The sequence below is a fragment of the Harmonia axyridis genome, chromosome 1 (assembly GCF_914767665.1).
Source record: "Harmonia axyridis chromosome 1, icHarAxyr1.1, whole genome shotgun sequence".
Classification (NCBI taxonomy): domain Eukaryota; kingdom Metazoa; phylum Arthropoda; class Insecta; order Coleoptera; family Coccinellidae; genus Harmonia; species Harmonia axyridis.
The window spans coordinates 69,725,528-69,743,718 of NC_059501.1; the positions used below are offsets into that span (position 1 = coordinate 69,725,528).

Consider the following 18,191-nt stretch of genomic DNA (forward strand, 5'->3'; position numbering starts at 1 on the left):
GAGCGGCACCAGGACACCGGAGTCAAGTGCGGCTGAGTCCTTAGGTAGATTACTACTTCCAAAATGATTTCCAACAGTTGATACCTTGACTATTAGATTACCCCTTCGTTATATGGAGCCCAAAAAAACATTTACACACTTATCCCCGGGGGCATGTCCGCACATAGATTGAAATGGGCAAACTCTATACGCAATGAACGTGTTAAATCAATTCAAGACCTTAAAGATTGAATTCCTGAAAATATCGCGAATATAAAGCCGCAAATGTGTCCATATTGAATAGCATCCTTCGGCTTTCTTTCCATAAAAAAAATGAACATCTATTGATTTCTATTGAAATATACACGTTTTTTCCATATCAAGATGAAACCTTTTATTGGAAAACCCTCTTTAAAGTTCCAGAGAAGTACTAAAAGGTATTAACTAACCTCCCCATCCCCTCGAAAGTTCATTTTTGAATTTTATCCATTAATATCGGCGAGAGCATGAAGAAAGTCTACCTATTTCCCAACCCGTCCAAATCCCATAAAAAACTTTTTCACCGCCGCCATTTCCGTTTTCCTGAAGGGAAACCTCAGAGACTTACAACATATGTTTATTGCATTACACCTTATCAGTGTTTACGTTCAGGTAATGATTCACCATAGTCCCTGTTATTTTGACGAAATAATTCACCTTCAGTTTATCCAACCTCTAGATCAGTCAAGCTTCGACCATGGGCAACAAATCACTTATAATCCTAGCGATTTTTTTCGTTTGTGTGAAATTTGGTACCACTAACTGCCCATCAGGGATATACGGTGAGGAACATTTCTTTGACATTCTTTGGGTTCGATGAAATATTGTCCACTTCAGTATTTATAGTAATCATTTTTGTCTAATTTGTTGTTATAATATTCTCCTGGAACAAAAACTTGAAGAAAAGCACAGACTTAGTATCAGGAGTTTTTTGTTCATTTTGCGCCTATTGTAAAATGGAGACCACGAATCTGTTGTGTATATAATACGAGATATACCCTAATATATTATTGTTGTCATTTTGTTTACCTAGATGAGAGGTTCTCCTGATATTCGTCAAGAAAATTGTTGTGATTGTTTCACAAATTATGATTCAATTTATTCCGATCTGTTGTTTCAGAATTATCAGGGTGTTTTTGAGCGTTCGTTCTTCAAAAAAATCGCTCTATAATTTCATGACAATGTCGGTAATTCTCAAATTTTGAGACAAGAAGTCTCCGATGTGTGTTCAGGTTCGATACACTGAAGGCTAATCTTCGAACGGAAGGACCTAGAAACTCAAAATTTTGACGGTAGGTTTGGATCTCGTATGTCAGGGTGGATTCGTCGAAGGGCAGAATCCGACAATTTAATGCTACGAGCAAAATTTCATGTCGATTGCTTAACCAAAATCTCGGAAACTTTAAGAAGGAAATGAAAGAACAACCAATATTTCGGTGACGACAAAACCGAAAGAATTGAAATTTTGGGTTTTATATCAAATAAAAATCTCAAACAGATCACATCATCAAAACCATAAAAAATTGGTGGGAAATATTGAAAACGAAACACAAAATATTTCCATGATTACAAATTCGATCATGTTGAGGTTCTGCATCTATATAATGAATAACCATTTCAAGCTTTATGTGAAATTTCGTTAGTGAGGTATGAATAGAACCATAAAAAATTCAATTGTGCAATTGACGCAGCGCTCCAAACCTTCTGACTTCACGTTAGTGCATTCCCCTTTTTTTTTAGTTTCTCATTTCATGATTTTGATTTTTTTTTGTATTTTTTCACGTTAAAATAGAACTGCTTATTTTTATATTAAAATTTTCACATATACGATTTCAAATACTGGAAGTACTAAATCAAAGTGAGATATGTTTCGTAAAAATTATCTTTCGTTCCAAAACACTGGTAAGATATCAGAAATCATATCGTAAATATCTTGCTTCGTTCTGAAGTTACATTCCTGAAAAATGACTGTAACAAATATTTCGCTATAACTATTTTGGTTTTCGGTTCGATTTAATCAAAAAATTCTGGTTTATGATAGGGAGGTACGCATAACATATTATAGAAATTAATTAGGTACAGTTTCATAGATATAAAGCAGAATTTGTGTTTTTTAAATTGGGCACCCTATGACTCGATTACAATTATAACATAGACACAAAATTGAATAAATTTCGAAATAAATGAAAATATTTATAGATGAGGTGTCCCATTTCAAGAATGAAGTCGTTAAACTCAATATCGGATGACATTTTTGAAAAACCGGTTGCGGGATGCTCTTCGACAAATCTGCGGCTAAAAGACTGCGTAGAAAAATATAGGATGTCCCATTTAAAAAAGAATAATTTCCCTTCATATCACTTAAACAGTAATTAGTTTCTAAGATCTGTAATGAATTATTCAAAAAACCTTTTTTAATTTTTCGAAACCAAGATATAGCGAAATATTCAATTCATTTTTCAGAAACGCCCTGTTATTCGAGATCGAATCAAGATATTCTGCTTTCTGATATCTTATAATTTAAAAAAATGAGATCGGGAGTCCTTGAATATTTTTTTTCTAAATCTTGTAGTTCTCGAGATGCTTTCAGTGACCATCGAATTTGGACACCCAGTACAGTTCTCATCACTGAAGGAATGAAGAGTCCTGATATTCAAATTATTCCAAATTTATGTTTTCAGAATCTGGTTTATCTCAGGGGGACCGAGATTTCATCGTCAACCGTCATAATTATCTTAGAGGCTTGGTTGCTTCTGGAAGAGTTCCAGGTCAACCAAGAGCTACTAATATGAAACAAATGGTGAGTAGTTGCGTTTTTTTTTGACGATAACACAGATATTTGGGTATCCCCGAACTGTTTCTAGTGAATTATCCTATAATTTTGTCATCAGATTCATTTTTTGAGATATGCTATATTCAGTACTCTTCATTTTCAAATTGTGTATATTCCACGTTATAACTATTACTATTTACAGTTAAAAAAAATGGATTTAGTATTAATTGAGTATTACAACAAAATCATACTTATTCAAATATGTATTAAAAAATTTACATAAGTTAGATACTTATGTAAATTATGTATGTATATAACAACAGGAGAAGACACTTTCCCGCATAGTATTTTGCGGAAAAGTGTCTTGAACGGGAGCGTATTAACGGAGTTCAGCGTATACTCTCTTTTGTCGGTCCCCTGAATTTTTCTATTCCAATACAGTAAAATAGTACTTGGTTAGGCCGCACCTACATTAGGTCCGCATTTCTCCCGATCCGATCCGATCCGACGTTGTCCGATGGTCGGACGATGTCGGAAGAAAAACAAACATCTTTATCTTAATGTTAGTGCCTACAATTGAAACGAAGCTTCCGAATTCTCGATTCCCGACGACTCACGACACTATCCGATTTCAATTGTAGGCACTAACATTAAGATAAAGGTGTTTGTTTTTCTTCCGACGTCGTCCGATCATCGGACAACGTCGGATCGGATCGGATCGGGAGAAATGCGGACCCAATGTAGGTGCGGCCTTAGACGTCTGTTTTGTTGGATAAGGCTTCTTCATCACAGATAGAAGGTGAAAAAAAGTTCAAAGGTTGATAATTGAATGACAAATTCGCGATGAACATTTGTTTACATGACACATGAACATGAGTCACTCTTAGTCTCAAGCTAGTTCCTGCATGATAGGAGATCTGTTTAAAAATTAGATTCAGTATTTGAATGCCATTTTCGGTAAGCAGAAGAGAAACATTATTCTGCACATCCAAAAGATGTCCCTGTCACGAACATAAAAATTGTTTACCTGCCACCTAACGCCATATCCAAACTGCAACCTTTGAATCAAGGGGAAAATTCAACTAAAATTAATGATTTACACCCTATACATTACTGCTGCTTGGGATGGAATTGAACTACTCGTTAAAAGCAACTGTCTTCGGAAGGCTGCTTTAGGATTTTCAGTTGAGACAGATACCAAATGTAGAGGACGTGGTATGTTATATAGCCGTACAACTTTGCTTCCGCTGTTTATTCCGGAAATTCGAGGCTTTATTCTAAAAAACTGGTTATACATTTATGATTCAAAGTATTGTTCATCGCTCGACAATACTTTCTTCCATCTTTCGGGCAGCGTACGAATCCCGCGTTGAAAAAACTAATCATCTTTTGAAGCGATCCACGAATCGATCCGATCTTTTACTTCTTCATAAGACCGGAAGTGCTGGTCAGCCTGGCCGTCTGCCATTGATCGAAACGAGTGATTGTTCGAGGGAGCAACGTCTGATGAATACGGCAGCTGGGGTAGGACTTCCCATTTCAACGTTTACAAGTATGTCTTGACCGTTTTCGCAACATGGGATCGAGCATTGTCATTCTGTAAAATCACATCATCATGTCTCTCGTTTTATTGCAATCGTTTTTCCTTCAATGCTCAGCTCAAACGCATTATTTGCGTTCGATAACGATCGCCTGTGATTGTTTCAGTCGGCTTTAACAACTCATAAAACACTACGTCGAGCTATTCGGTTTGGCCGTCGACGTGGAACATGGCTGAGATATCCCCATGATTTTCTACGCTTGGGATTATCGTAATTTTTCGTCTCCAGTCACAATGCGATGAAGAAATTCCTTCCGTTTTTGCCTTGCAAGCAGCTGTTCATAAGCAAACAAACGCCGTTCATTATATCTCGGCTTCAACTTGTACGGCACCCAATTTCCTTGTTTCTGAATCATTCCCATGACTTTCAGGTGTTTTGAAATGGTTTGTTGCTACACTTCCAATGATCCTGCCAATTATTGTTGCGTTTGACACGAGTCTTGATCAAGTAATGCCTCCAATTCTACATCTTCGAAAACCTCCTCTTTTCTAGCGTTGGTCTTTGATGTCAAAATCACCGTTCCTGAAGTTTTGAAACCACTCTCGGCACGTTCTTTTACAAATAGCGGAGAGCATTCTATGAGCTCCAGCTGCAGATTTCTTCTTATTAAAGCAGAAAATTGAAACCTCCGTATATGACGAGAATTTGGCTCGTAAGCTGACATGTTCAATCGAGAATAACTTTATGATGCATGCACAAATCGACTAATATATCGATGGCGTTATGATTACGAATACCTAAGCTTATTGTATGACATCTATAATCTATTTATTTTGACTACCACTTACCGCTACAGCCGTCTATTGCAAAATTGCAAATGTATGCACCTATAAATTAACATAATTTATAACTTCCTCCCCACACACGCTGCCAAGTATCTCAAACAAAGTACCCTTGACAGGTTGCTCTCTCCTCAGTGAGTAATGTTTCGTTAAAATTTTGCAATCATTTTCTTTTTCAAGCATTCTGATTTTTTTTACATTCACGGGCGATTTTCCGTTTGTGATGCTGTTTTAAGCTGATCCCCAGAAGATAAGATTAACTCAGTTTTACTGTATATTAGTTGTGGCAACATATATATTTTATTTTCTTTGCTAGTGTAATCAACACCACAAATTCGGAACAGAATATCTAAACGCGTATGAAGAAATTCGAGAAAACCACAGCCTGGCGTCAGGAGCTTTAAAGTGCTCGTTGTTTATGTGCTTATTTCACCCCTAGATAACAGAGATACCTGAATATATATGAAATATATTTTACCATGACGTCATTGCTGTGGGTTAGTTTATCTATGTTTCGTTGATAAGATCCTCCTGAAGTTTAGTGTGACATTCGCGTAATAACTTCACAAATACATACATCTACAGTTTCTATATATACTCAAATTTTCCACTAGGGCGAATCTGTTGTCACTGAAATATACAGCTTTTTTTCGGTATTCTGCTTGCATTTTCTATAGTTTTGACAACGCTATCAACACGTATCGTCAAGTAAAGACCTTAAAAAACAAATTTTTTGCACCCGGTAACACATAAATATCTTCCAAATTTTTTGGAAAAACTGAAATGTTCTGAACAAAGGATTTCATTCCATCCAATTTCAGAACGTAAAGTATTTTGTCCTTGAACCATCACAAAGCTTGTGTATTGCAAATAGTTTCACACAACCCTATACTCACTCCCAGTTATTTTCTTCAAGACTATCGATTTTACGTGCGAAAAAATCTTCCATTCATCACCATCATATTGCACCTTCAATAAAAATGTAAATTGACCTATGTCCTCGTCGGAACAATTAGATCTTGAACTCTATTCTCATCGCGGTACAAATCCGAAATTAATTGCATATTCATCAAGACACTCCACTCACAGGTGAAATTCATTAATATTTTTCAGTCATTTCTAATGGCGTATGCCTTGAACGGAATCGTCATAAATTTTGCGATCTTTATCAGATAATCACTATTTGGAACAAGGAACGTGCATTAAATAATTGCATTAGATGGGAAATATACCTACACTTAGTATTATATTTCATTGAAATACACCTTGGAAAACATGCTTTCAAGTTTTTATGCACGGCAGAATAACGCAGACTTTGATCAATTGCTTTCATTTCCAAGGAACAAGCATAGGTTAGGATGTGTTAAAGGGAGAAGCATTGCAAATCTTACACTATGGTTCGATATTGCCTCCTATCACATGGAATATCCAATTCATTGAAGCAAAAAGTTTCTTGAAATAAAAAAAAAATCCTCTTGGGTTACGACACTGCCCGTCCGTGAATGTAAGAATAACTTTATGCGCTTTAGGGATCAAATTAGGAGTTCTAATCCCTTATTTCAAGAAGTAATCCCTAGGTATTAAAAGTGATTGATGTCCCGTTACTAGAGTAACAATGCTGCTAACACACTACTCCTCCAAGACTTCGAATCTGACAAGTTTTTAACAAATTAATTATTTTTTATTGAAGGCATTATTTTTAAGTGGTCATATGAATTACCCATCCCCCATGTCTCTTTGAACCAATTAAATTTGCCTCAGCATTGACCAAAATTGTTGTATCGATCGACGGAAACAATATTCTGTATATTCATGTGTATTAGGCCAGCTATTTGCGGAATTAAGCGAAACCGATATATTCCCAATACTCGCTTTGCTCGCCGAAGGGGGTCCGCCCTTTGGACCCCGTCAATATGCCGGTAGATTCCTCACTGGGTATCCGCTCAGAATTTTTTTTTCGGACACCCAGGATCATGAGCTGATTTTAGACGATCCACCCGGTATACTCGTTTGCTTCTAGGAGGGGTACTCCATATGACTTTTTTTCCTAAGACCTACCGTTGGGCCCCTGCCCATAAGAAAATATTTGATGCAAATAACTTTTCATTATGACAAAAATGTGTGAAAGAAAGAGTATCAAAATTTTTATCATTAAAGGAAACATCAAACCTCAAATATGAGATTGTGACCCTCAGTAGATTTTTCGTCGTGGAACTTTCAAATTGCCCACAGAGCAATGAGACTTGAATGTCAGAATAATCCGCAACACCCCGTATACTCGAAAACCGCTACGAAAATCGAAGGTTTGGAAGTTTTCCTGGGGCTTCTAGTCGATTTCGAGGTGGGTCATATTCTTGTCATTTTTGCTCTAGTTGGACCCGTTTAGGCTGTGATTTTGTATACCTACATACCTGGATTCTTATCGGAAGGGTTATATCTATATAAGACTTGCTCTTCTTTTCAATACTTTCCCTTTTGAATATTTAAAGAAACAACGGCAACTTTCAAAATTTTCCGGACGTTATAGAATATATTTTCTGTGTCATATATGTTTCGTTTATTACAAATGATCTTTCGATTTAGGGTACTTTGATCAAAAGCTCAGATTCGTTATTTTCAATATCATTCAAATTCAGCTCATATAATTCATCACTTCACCATGCTCTGGCAACACCAAATATTAAGGCCACCGAAAAGTTGAACCCTACATAAATATCCAGATTTTTAAATTCTTAAATTCTAATCGTACCTACCTCATTCATGAAGTATACAAAAATCAGATGCTTGCGTAATAAATACACTTATTTGTTCAACAGAAAAACTTTTTGAATTTTTTCGTTTTATATTACCATAGAAAAAATAAAGTTATTTAGAATATCCCGCAATATGAACAACTTTTTTTGTACTGAGTGAAGCTTCAGTATGAAGTTTTTTTATCATAATGGTTGCTTCTAACTTCGAAAACAAAGAGAATGCAATCATCACATTTTCAGATCAAAAGGGCATCTTTTTGTCAATAATCCATGAAAATTTTGTTATCATATTCATAAATGTCCTTGGCAATCAATTCAAGATCACATTTTCAGAAGCATTTGCCAACTCTGGTGGGGTCCTGCACATCTGAACATAATCACTGTTCATTTCATATATAAGTAGACATTGAAACGAAATAAGAAATGATCATCTGGCTTTTGTCACAACGATGAATGAATAGATTGTCATGGAAATGGTTTCATTGGAATCGAAAATCGTTTTTCATTTGAAAAATGCTGAATTAATGTAGGCTTGGTTAATCGATCGTCTAGAGGTATGATTCGATTACCTGGCCTTTCGTCTTTTTCTCCTTGACTTTGTTGGATTTGTAATAATTAAACTCTTTTCAATTATTTACATCTATTTACAAAGCCACACTTATACAGTACAAACTCAGTATTGAGAAGATCCTAATTACGTCTTAATCACAAGTTTCTCACTATGGTACTGAATTTCGTCTTTAACTTGTTTGTTGATTACTTGATTACGTCTTCGTTTATCACGTCTTCGTCGTACTTCAAGTTTTCGGTCGTCTCGTCTCTAACTCGTCTTAATTTAGTCCGCGAACCGTTTTTTCGTCTTACGTCTTAAGTTGACCGACCGAACTTGACTCGTCTTCGGCTTAAGTTGAACTGTGTCTCTACCGATTGGACCTCCCTTCTTTCGGCTTGACCACACCCTTAGGGAAAGTACCATCCCCTACTCCAATAAGAGCTTTGCCGTACCGCCCACAAAGATCTTCGCGGATTCCTGGAAATCGAATATTCTCGAAGGACTAGAACCTGATACACAGATGTAACACATCTGGTACAACCGTCTTGTTCTCGAACTTTCCCAACCCCAGTAAATCTCTTAAGTTTTATAACCGACATGACACATCTTCGACACCCCGAAGAATTACACATCGTTTTTACATTATATGTACAATAACAATTCGTTCCCTGTAAATTCATTGAAACCGTCATGCCTTCGACACTTGAAAAACTAATAGGTCTCCAAGTATCCCGTTGACCATCTCAATTATTTACAGGGAACAATAACTGGATCCTACATTTATGTGATTTATGACGCGTTTTCATCAAATGTATCTTTTTCTTTAATAATAAAAACATTCGTGCTACTATAAGCATATTAATAAATTCTTTAAGTGTAAATAAATTTGTTCTGTGGTGTTTTTTCAGAAATATTCACTGGAATTGGAGAGGAAAGCGCAAGAAGTAGCTAACACATGTGAATTTGAGCATGTTAAAATCACAGGAAGTAAGTATTTGAATTGTTACCAATTCAATAACCATACTCAACTTGCGAGAATAAACAATAATTAAGATTAATATTATTAATGTTATTTTTTTCTGTGATGACCTAAGTTTATAAATTACTGAATATCATGTTGAGAATGAGTAGTTTTGTTTGCATGTATATTTATGTACATCTGAATGCATAGAGGTACATGTAATTTGTGGTTTTATTTTATTTTTCCGCGCCTGTTACAACTATCAAGAAATATCGAAACGAGACAAAACAAAAACGGGAAATTGAAATTGAGTTTTCGGTTTGGACCTTTAGGACAAATTCCATAATCAATTATAATAAAATTTTCTTTACCGTGAGGAGTCTCCTTTACAAATGAAACGTGTTCCTTTAACCAATTTGAAGAAAGCTTTGAAGTGTCCTTCATATTAAAGTCCGAATAGTGGCCCTTTCTGACAACAAGAAGGATCCTTTTTTTCGCGCAGCCGTATGACTACAAAACATAACTTCGGTCAAAATGATCATATTTGAAAATTTGAAATTAGGTACTATGGACGGTAGAGATAAAAGGAATAATCTCTTATGGTAGAATTGTTGAGAAAGTGTTCAACGGAAAAGTATAAATAAGCGTTCGAAAATTCATCATCCTAAGAAGCACACGTTCATCCTTGTTTACTTCTTGTAATTATCTCTAACAGTACTTTATGACGTTTTCTATGAATTCGCCCTCTAGCTACACTAGCTCCCCACTAGGTCATACTGCATATTGAGTTCTTTGTTGAGTTTCACTTCAAATATTGAATACTATACCGATTTTTCTTCTTTTTGACAACAAACTTTCTATTTCTCTGAAATAACAGCAAATACAAGCAATAAACCACTAGTTCTTAGAATAGCAAACCCTAGAAAATTAACAATTACGAAAAGTAACAAGCTTTCTCTAAAAGACGGTCGGATTATGTTCATGAAACCGGAGCCACTTTCAAGCTTCCTTCAAAGGCGTCTTTCAAATAAAGTGGTATTTGCCAATAGGATCATTTTCGCATGGATATTATAGAACTGGCCCTTAGATGATCCCATACAAAATTCAGCTTTATCAGATAAAGGTTTAGCAGGCGCAACCGTGAATTTCGAGGTACATATTTCCATATCTTACGTTCTCATCATCCGAATTTGATGAAAATTGATATGGAGATTTAGATCGGATAGTAATTGTTTTGTCAAATATTTCAGCACTTTCGGATGAACGATACTCCTGAGCAAGCGGGAAATACCCGAAATAACCAATATTTCGCACTCTACTCCTCTGATTAAGGTTGGCACACTGAATATTCCATAAGAATATCAGCTTTTTCAATAATAAGGTGTGCGTTCGAATGATTAAAATCTTCTCGGGAGGAAATGGTGTTACAAAAACGAAAATAACAAACTGTGAAGTGCTGACTTCTTAGGAACGGAAGACGTTGAATCATAGTGCCATATCCATTAACAGAAATTGTTTTTGTTTTAGCTTCTTGGGGATGGGTAGGTCAGAACCTGTATATTTCCATGTCAACTGCCTATGGTAAAGGTTCAAATTGGCAGAATGCTATTCAATCCTGGTTCAATGAACACAAAGTGTATAGATTTGGATCTGGGTTCTCTGCTGCAACAGGACATTACACTCAGGTAAAAATAATCTAGAATTAAGCAACCAACTTTAATTGTTCTCATTATTATCTCACTTACTCATTAAATTATCTATGTACGTAATTTATTGAGATAACTGCCAAATTTCATCATAAAAGAAATCTCCAATAAAATTTTTATTCAATCTCTCAGTATCCGTTCTGCTTTATTATTTCCAATAATAAACACATTGGAATAGTTCGAGGAGAAAAAAATAAGTCCGTCCGCAGTCTCGGAAACTATGAGAGCTATTCACATAAAACCTTTATGATCCCAATACAAGTTAAGTTAAGTTTTAAGTTCTACGGCTTCGACTACCAGGGCCATTAGCCGTGTGAATTAAAGGTCAATGTGTGATCACTTTCTTCTTCTGCTGTATATGGGCAAAAGTAAATATTTCGTTTCGACTAACATAACAATACAGTTTAAAGCGTTTGTTCTCCGATCTGGTTTTCGGTTAGTAGGTACTTCTAGTACGGTAATTTTTTACTTGTAATACGGTTGTCAATTATTAGTATCTTCCTTACTGAATCATGTCTTCCATTATAAACATTTGACATCTGTCCATAATGTGTTGGATCGTTGGTGCTTCTTCCCCATATTAACAGTTTTTCTTGTATTGTCTTGTGTTGGTATGAATTTTGATCTTTATGAAGGTAAAGATTCGTCTACTGAACACAATATTTGGTAGACCTCTGACGTACTTTCTTGGTCTCTGAAGTATGTTCTTAGACTTTCCATTTGCTCATGAGCAAGTTTCATGATTACCAACAGATCTCTACCATCCTTTATTCCTCAGTAGTGTTGTAATCTCAATGCTGCATTTCAGCATTTTGGATGGTGTTTGCATTTTTCATAGAATTTCTTAGTTGGTGTGGAAATTGCAATATCAGTGCTGATCCATGGATTTATACCGAAAGAGTATGTTAGTATTGAACAACTTTATATATTGATGGCTCAAGTCATGTTGTTCTATCGAGGTTTGTTCTTAAAATTGTTATGATTCATCTGATAAACTCAATCTTTAAGTATTCATGCATTCTTTGATGGTTGATTCAGCGGTTTTCTTTGAATGCAATGTATTTGTAAAGATCGTTCGATTTCATTGCTTTTATCTGTTGTCCATTTGAAACAACGATTGATTCATCTTGAATTCTTCCTTGTACTTCGCTGAAAGTAGGGCACTTATCCAATCCGAATACTACTCCCTTTGAAAAATAGTAGTTTGGTCATAATTTGAAGTTGTTCTTATTGTCAGCAAATGAATGAGAGTTATAGTATCACTGTTGCCTCTGATTTTGTAAATCCTTTTCAGTAGCGTTTATCTATTTAGAGAATGGGTTCAGAGGCCGGAGCCAAGCAAAAGTTTTAAGGGCGTGAGGATTTTCCCGCAAAAATTATCCTACTAATTGGAATCTGTTTAGTAGTTACCGTAGCAGCTTGATTTAGGTGCTCTAATTGCACATCAAATACTACAGAAAGTTTATTATAATTAGGACGATCTAGTATATTTCCCAAATGTTTATGAGCCAGCCATGGGAAAATGAATCGAAAACCTTCTTGTAGTCAGATTAAGAAAAAAGTTTATGTATTTCTTGAAGGCTTGAATGCATATGATGAAATTTAATACCAACTTGTCCTTCGATCCTAGTGCATTATTGGAGCATCCTTATGCTGTGAACTAATTATTTTATTTTTCTCGCATTGTTTGTAGATACGAGATTCTAAACATGATCTTTTGAATATTGTTGATAGGCATGTTATTGGTCTGTATTTAGTTGTATCCGACATCCGTAGTGTTTTGAAAAATCTTCGGTAGTAGATAAGTGATTGTTATTGGATGTTGTGGGAAAAGCTGCCATATCCAGTGGATTGTCCATTATATCTTTTATGGATTCGACAAGCTCGTCTTGTAGACACCTAAACTTCTTCAACCTGAAGTTGTGAATTTCATCTGATAGTGAGGATTTCCAATTGTGTGTTTTCAATATTTCATGTTGTTCTTCGGATGAATCTCCATTATGTGGTATGTGTTCTATTGTCTCACACGATTTCTCTTCTATTTTCAACCATTCGCTTGGGAGTAGGGATTCACGGCTTGACTTGATATTCGAGCCACTTGACTTAAGCTAGATTTGAAATCAAGTCAAGTAGTAGTGTTTCAATGTTAAATCAAGTACTTAATTCATAAATACTTGACTTGATATTGAAAAACTACTACTTGACTTGAACTTGAGTTGATTTTAAATCAAGCTCAAGTCAATTAGCTTGAATATCAAGTTAAGCCGTGAATCCCGACCTGGGAGTTGAAAACGGTCAGTAGGTATAGCCAATCGATTTGTCCAAAAATTTTCAATATTTTCGGCCTTAAATAACTTCGCGATTTTGCTGATGTTTGGCCTCTCAGCATTCCAAAATTTCTTCCTTGGAGTTTTGAAAAATCATCATGTTTTCGTAAAATATCTCAACATTTATGAATATATCGTATGATAAATATCATTATGCTGTGGTGACTCTTGCTTGGTCGGAAGGTTTCGTGGTGGGCTGTGCATCTATCGTAAAGTCGGAATCGCTTGGATCTAAAATCGATCGTTCTACGGTAAAGTCAGCATGCTCCGAAATGGAGGATGTATTTGGCAGAAACCACGGAATGTCAAACTAATTATTCCATCAGTGATTCAGTGACCCCGTGATGAAACACCGCAATCCCTTTAGAGACAAGACACCTTCGAAAATGACTGACAACGCCCCAACAAAAGGCAAAAATTTTGGATTCAACTCGGTGTTCGGAAATCTTTATGAATCATTCAAAAATTCAATACTCCAAAACTATATGGGCTAAGACTTTGCGGTGAAAAACTTCGTTTGAATATAAAATCAATAAATTAGAATTTAGATCACCCTATATGTAGGCTTGGTTATTCGATCGTCTAGAGGTATGATTCGATTACCTGGCCTTTCGTCTTTTTCTCCGTGACTTTGTTCGGGTTTATAATAATTAAACTCTTTTGAATTATTTACATCTATTTACCAAGTCACAATTATACAGTACAAACTCAGTATTGAGAAGATACTAATTACGTCTTAATTTACAAGTTTCTCACTACGGTACTGAATTTCGTCTTTAACTCTAGTTTTAATTACTCGAAACGTCTTCGATATGTCACGTCTTCGTCGTACTTCAAGTTTTCGGTCGTCTCGTCTCTAACTCGTTCGCGACTCGTCTTAATCTAGTCCGCGAACCGTCTTTTCGTCTTACGTCTTAACCGACCGAACTTGACTCGTCTTAGACTTGCCTTGAACTGACTCTCGACTCGAACTTGAACTGTCTGATTGAAACTTACTCTGTCTCGCATATCGAATTCCCTTCTTTCGGCTTGACCACACCCTTAGGGAAAGTACCATCCCCTAGTCCAATAAGAATTTTGCCGTACCACCCACAAAGATCTTCGCGGATTCCTGGAAATCGAATATTCTCGAAGGACTAGTACCTGATACACAGATGTAACACATCTGGTACAACCGTCTTGTTCTCGAACTTTCCCAACCCCCCAGTAAATATCTTCAAGATTTACAACTCTATGACATATCTACGACACCTCGAAGAATTACACATCTTTTTTACATTATATGTACAATAACAATTCGTTCCCTGTAAATTCATTGAAACTGTCATGCCCTCGACTCTTGAAGAAACTAATAGGTCTCCAAGCATCCTGTTGACCATCTCAATTATTTACAAGGAACAATAACTGGACCCTACATATATATGAATTTTTGCTCGAGTAAACCAATAAATTCATATTTTTCAGTTGGTATGGGCTGATAGCGACAATGTTGGATGTGGATACGCATATTACAAAAAAGGAGGCTCCTTCCCTTACCAGAAACTTTACGTTTGCAACTATGGACCAGGGTAAGCTTTTCTTTATGGGTATCATTTTTTGAAAGATTATCCCACGAGTCAATAATGAAATGGAATAAGGACTACATATGTATCCTTCTCGATTACTTCCTAAATGAATATTAGGTACATGACATTGAAGTGCAAAACCACTTATGTGTCTGAAAAAGGATCGAAGTTTGAAAAGGAACCAGATGTCTTTTCGGGTAGAAAAATCAAGATTTTGTTTTGAGAGGGACATTTTTTACATAAAAACCATCATCATATCATTTCATCCCTGCGCGGCAATCCCAATCCCATAAATTTGAATACAGGGGTGTTCCTAAATTGGAGATACAAACGAAAATGACAGATGACTCATTTTTAGAACAAAAAATTTTATAAACATGGGCCTTCAAACGCTTCGTTTTCGAGATACAGGAGTTTGAGTTTGATTTTTTTCAAGATTTTTTTCTTATAGCATCTTCCTCTCACAAGATATTCAACTCAAATTTCGAATAGATATTCCATTTTTCAGTTTTCACCTTATAAAACGCTAATTTTGAATGCAAATCTATACATGGTGATATTTTTCTTTGTGACAGTGCCCGCCAGATTTTTTTTTAGTGGATCACTGGTAGTCTAGAAAAATGTAAAAAGAAATTTTGGTCAATTACTACACTATTTGTTTTTTATATTTCGTCTTATCTTTTACTGATTTCGAGAACAAAATTTCAAATCATTCTCTAGTAATTCTCAGGAAAATCCAAATTATTATAATGAACCAGTTGGTAAGATGAATAAATGAATTCTAAGTTTTAGTACTGATATGGCCAATCTATAGCGAAGATTAATGTAGATTAGATGAACTGATATTTATAATCATCACACTCTTTTTTGTGATGATTATAAATTATAAATATCAGTTCAATTTGGTAGTTGACGCAACGGTTGAACCGTCGGTTATCATACGGAATTTGGTAGGTGACGCACGGTTCAACCGTCGGTTATTGTTTGTAATACCTGCCCTAAGAAACACCGTGTATCTCGAAAACAAAGAATTTTGTGGGCCTATGTTTAGAAGACTTTTTACTCAATATTATCCAAATAATCTCTCATTTTCGTTTGTAACTCCAATGTAGCTACATCTTATAGAGAAGATGAATCGCGCTATATATTATTGAAAACGTCTGACACAGAATTTTTTTCAAGAGTTCATCATTCTTTCACATAATATTCGGCTTTGAATAATGAAATACCAATCAATTCAACTGTAGGTATTATAAAATTATAATCAATTTCAACAGAAAAGGCAGGTGGGGAAAATTTTATGAAAAAAATGAGATAAGAATAAGATACAGGATGAAGCTATCGCTTCTTGGACGATTAGTGTGAGGTGCAAGCGGTATAATTGAATGTTTTCACCTTTTTTTTTATTTAGTGCATGGAATTATGGGGGAACTTTTTTATTTCATGTAACTTGTGGAACAAACAGTTTGTGTGAATTTTGAGCTTAATTTCATATCAGTTCTTATTGCCTTAAGCTCCGGTTTGCAGACGTTATTTTTTTTAGTGTTATATTTTCTTTGAACATTGATCTGTTATGTCATACTTCTGCAAATAAAGAAATTTATTATTCTTATAATTTATTATAAATATATCCTGAATAGGTAATTCAAGTTTGCGGGACTCAATTTGGAACATTTGCTGGACATTTTCAGGACATTCATCTTGTTTTTGTCATAAAATGTTACCCTCCTGCCTTGTCTCATTGAAATTAGTAATCATTTTGTTCTCCAGATAATTAGAGAGGGCCTATTCAATTTTCAAACCGGATTTTACACATAAACGAATAATCAGATCTTAAAAAAAAGTTCACTGTCATATTCAGGAGGAAATGACCTTGTAGTGAATCTTCATTTTTTCAAGAGATGGCGTAGTAGGATTAATAGGTCCGAGTGTTTCTCTGAAATCTCCATTTATATAACCGACAAGACCTCTGCTTCCTTCTCAATGTGACTACACCGCGTATATTTTATTGGTATATAAACTGTATTATGGAATACCTATAGGTAATATAACTACAAGTTTCATATATTTCAGTCGTAGATAAACTATAATATAACTCGTTGAATAATAAAACTTTAGATTAAGACTCTACAATTCTTTTCATTTCCATTTCAGTGGTAACTACATTGGTCAGAACCCCTACAGGACATAAAAGGAATCAGCGATCCTGCGATTCGTATGGAATATATATTTATGATAATGATATTTTTATTATAACCAATGAAATAAAATCTAAAAGCGTATGTGCATGTTTTATTCAAGAAGTTATTAGTATAGGTACTAGAAACTCTGCCGGAGTTAAAGTCCCTTCAAATTAGATTGAGCACAGCTCGAAAAGCTTGTAAACACAAGTCAAGTCAATAATCCTTATCATCTTTTCCAATTGTAATTCAGAAAGCATAAAATGTAATTGAGAAAAGCAAATTGAATTTCAACCAATCAAAACATCGGTTGTTTAACCTCAGGTCATGGTAATGATTTTAGTTTACCATATTTCAAGAAGAAGGTACGTTGAAAATTTTGCAAAATGTACGGAAAGAAAGAGGTCATCAATGTGTTCGACAACATTTATCCTAGATCAAAATTCTCCATTGAACCTGAGTTATATGATGAAACCTTACTGTTTTCAGACAGAATAATATTGCACATTTTATACACACTTCTGTAATATATGAATTTGCAATAAAGAGTTCTAATAATAATAAGATATAATCAAACTGTTATTAAAAACCAAATTTTTTAGGCTTAGTTTCGAATTTCAAGTCGAAGCACACGCAAAAACACACTATTATCCAATTTGAAAAATAGATTTTTAAAATTATCCTGTGTTGAATTTCCAAAAAATTACTTGATAAGAATAAGATATATCTGTGAAAAAAAAATGATAACCCTTCAAACATTATTGATAAGACTTGAAAAGCGACAAATTTCATATGAAAATGAAGAATGTTAGGAGTTGAATATAAAATTTCTATGTATGAAATGATCTTATTGCTTCTTGGAAATTCATGTAAGTTGTTTACCAATATCAATCTTGAATTCATGAAATAAACTTTATCAATAATTATTTCCCTAACTTCTCTACAAGGCGTGATCTAGGTATATTTTTTTTT

General features: G+C 35.0%; 1 protein-coding gene across 1 annotated transcript; it reads left to right on the forward strand.

The window, feature by feature from the left end:
• The first annotated feature begins 642 nt into the window (after positions 1-642).
• Positions 643-17,321, forward strand: LOC123688800 (CRISP/Allergen/PR-1-like). The gene is made up of 6 exons (XM_045627465.1): positions 643-800; positions 2,700-2,818; positions 9,389-9,467; positions 10,969-11,126; positions 14,939-15,042; positions 17,194-17,321. Exons 1-6 carry the CDS (start codon positions 716-718, stop codon positions 17,228-17,230), a joined length of 582 nt encoding a protein of 193 aa, XP_045483421.1. The 5' UTR covers positions 643-715; the 3' UTR covers positions 17,231-17,321.
• The last annotated feature ends 870 nt before the right edge of the window (positions 17,322-18,191 follow it).